Source organism: Lathyrus oleraceus, chromosome 6, assembly GCF_024323335.1.
Source record: "Lathyrus oleraceus cultivar Zhongwan6 chromosome 6, CAAS_Psat_ZW6_1.0, whole genome shotgun sequence".
Taxonomy (NCBI): domain Eukaryota; kingdom Viridiplantae; phylum Streptophyta; class Magnoliopsida; order Fabales; family Fabaceae; genus Lathyrus; species Lathyrus oleraceus.
Window position 1 is genome coordinate 45064613 of NC_066584.1, and position 2818 is coordinate 45067430.

At 33.6% G+C, this 2818-nt stretch overlaps 1 protein-coding gene across 1 annotated transcript; it reads left to right on the forward strand.

Moving 5' to 3' along the window:
* The first annotated feature begins 261 nt into the window (after positions 1–261).
* LOC127092619 (uncharacterized) lies at positions 262–2351 on the forward strand. Its single transcript, XM_051031505.1, has 5 exons — positions 262–598; positions 708–846; positions 1043–1074; positions 1643–1729; positions 2015–2351. Exons 1-5 carry the CDS (start codon positions 401–403, stop codon positions 2147–2149), a joined length of 591 nt encoding a protein of 196 aa, XP_050887462.1. The 5' UTR covers positions 262–400; the 3' UTR covers positions 2150–2351.
* The last annotated feature ends 467 nt before the right edge of the window (positions 2352–2818 follow it).

The following is a 2818-nucleotide window of genomic DNA, read 5'->3' on the forward strand; positions in this document are numbered from 1 at the left end:
TTCCCTCTTTTCTATCCTTGTGGATTTCTTGCCGATCAAAGAATTGATTATACTTTGTTATTCCGACATCGTTTTTTACAACAATTTTATTATTTGAATTTGCAAATAATAGATGAAATAGAATGAAGTAAGATAGAATCCATTCTATCTCATTCCATCTATTTTCCCATTTTTTATTTATCTAATTTAAAGTGTATGTGATAAAATAAAATATTTTTAATAAAATAAATAAATAATAAAGTAAATTCTATATTCCATTCTACTCTTTTATGTTCCATGAACTCAAAGATATCGTTTATGTTTTTCTCTCTTCTCTCGTTAATAACATACAATCGAGTGACAGTGAAGAAGACAAGAGGGAGAGAGGTTGCGGTGGTTGAAGTTCGAAGAGACATTGGAAATGAAAGTGACTTGGAAGAACAAGAAGAAGAAACCCTTATCACTCTTCACCGAACTTCCCTTTGAACACGACACCGACCAACCCAATTCACACACTACCGAACATGATTCTGATGGAACACCACTACGTTCTCCCAATTCCGACCAATCAACACAATTATCCATGCAATTTCAAGCTCAAGGAGACAACCTCGCTATGGTATCATTATCTTCTCTTCTTTATGTTAGGTTACTCAAATCTGTATAAAATTCTGAAACCCTAATGGCGTTTCCCAATTAGAATACTGTTTTTCCCATGTTTGTTACAGGAGGGGAAGTATAGGGAAGCACTGGGTAAATGGGAAGCTGCTCTTACATTGGCACCTGATGTTCCAGCTTTGCATGAACAAAAGGCCCAAGTTTTACTAGAAATTGGAGAACCTTGGACTGCTTTAAAGGCCGCAACTCGTGCGTCTTCGCTCGATGCTATTATACTCTTCTTAACTTGTTTATTTCATGTTACATTACTAAACTAAGGATAACAAATGAACCGTTTTCGAGGTCTAATTTGTTAGTGCTTTTGATGATTCTTGTAGAATTCATATTGTTAGTGGTTTTCTTTTACTTGGAATAGGATGATTGACCGTCTGTCTCTACATGGCAGGAGCTACTGAATTGAAGCCATCGTGGGCCGAGGTACTTCCCGTTTATTTATACACTTTTTGCATTCATTTTATCAAGTAGTTTTCAATTAGTGTTAGTGATTATTACACCCGAGGAAATATAAAATTATCGCTTAATTATGGATGAGTTTCGTGTGATGATAATTCACAAGTTCTTAAAGTTCATGGTGAAATCTTGACCTTATGTGTTTGTATAATTGGGGTTTCCACTTCATGATCTCCATATTTCGATATAAACTTGCTATGTTTAAACTTTGATATAAAATACTCCCTTTGCCGGTCACATAATAATTTTCACATTAACCTTATTAAGTATTGACATATATCAAATACTCACTATATTTCAATAATTCTATTTATATTCTTTTCTTAAACTATGTGAAACAAACTAGTGTGACAATTATTGAGGGATAGAGGGAATACTCTGCAAACTGTACTTATTTGTAGGAAGTGGACTAAACTAGCATAATATGTCATAGTTTAATCATTTACCAATGTTCATGCCTAGTAGTACTAGAGCAATTGTAGTTCATTTTGAAGTCTCTCAGTGCAAGCATTTAGTTCGTTATTGATCCTTGCAGGCTTGGGTCACACTCGGGAGAGCACAGCTTAATTATGGCGAGCCTGATAATGCTATTGAAAGCTTTGACAGAGCGTTAGCTCTCAAGGTCAGTCTTCATGAAGCTTGCTAGTTGGTTTTAATGTTTTTGCTCAAATTTTCTGCCATTGACATTATTTGAACCTTGACAGAACATTACGGCGAAAGTTGATTTATGTAGCCGACCCAATCCCACTTAGTGGGATAAGGTTTAGTTGTTGTTGTTGACATTATTTGAATACTAACTAGCATGCAGACAGTCACTACTGTGTCTGTCTGCTTTTCTGCATAAGCTTAAGCTGAATCACCCATGATGCGCAACTTGATACTTAGTACAGAGTTTGTGGTTTTGCAGCCTGATTTTGAGGAAGCACAAGATGATAGAAAAGCTGCATCTCGTCTTGTAAAGAAGAGAAAGCAACTTCACTCTTCAGGCTTGAGTGCTACTCAAAATCGATATACTGTAGGTGATAAGAATGAAAGCTCGTGAAGGTAAACAACAAAGGAGAAAGATATCAAAGTATTCCTGTATACTAGGAAAATTTTGTTTACTGGCACCAACTTCATGGTCAAAAAGTTCATAATTTGTTTGAATGTATGTATATGTGGTATGATGGATATGTTAATGTGATAAATATTGTAATCTACTTTCTTTTGATAATAATAGATTAAGTCATACTGTTTTTTTTTTATCTGTTTGCTTTCTTTAATGCTTTAAAGATTTATACAGAAAATAGTAAAAAAACTGATTTTGATTGTATTCTATATAAGATCTTTGAAAACAAGAAACAAAGTGAAAGTAAAGTGACAATGTTGTAATTAGAAATTTAGAAGTGAAAACACAGAATAACGAGACAGTGCTTTCTCATGGATATGGATTTGGTACTGCCTATAGTCTAATAGAGGTACACAATCTATTCCCTCTCTTGCAAAAACTCATTTAGTATCGAATAGATCATCTTTAGTAGCCAAAGTAGAAAAATTTATTCCAATAATCAATTTTTTAAAATAAATATCAAAACTAATTCATTTTCCCACTCTCACATATTTTTTAAATTAATCTGCTTTTAAACAAAAAGAAATTTCTAACACAAAGGAAACATCAATCCAATTGAAGGCACTGTATAACACATAAGAGAAGTAGTAGTTAATCTAATTG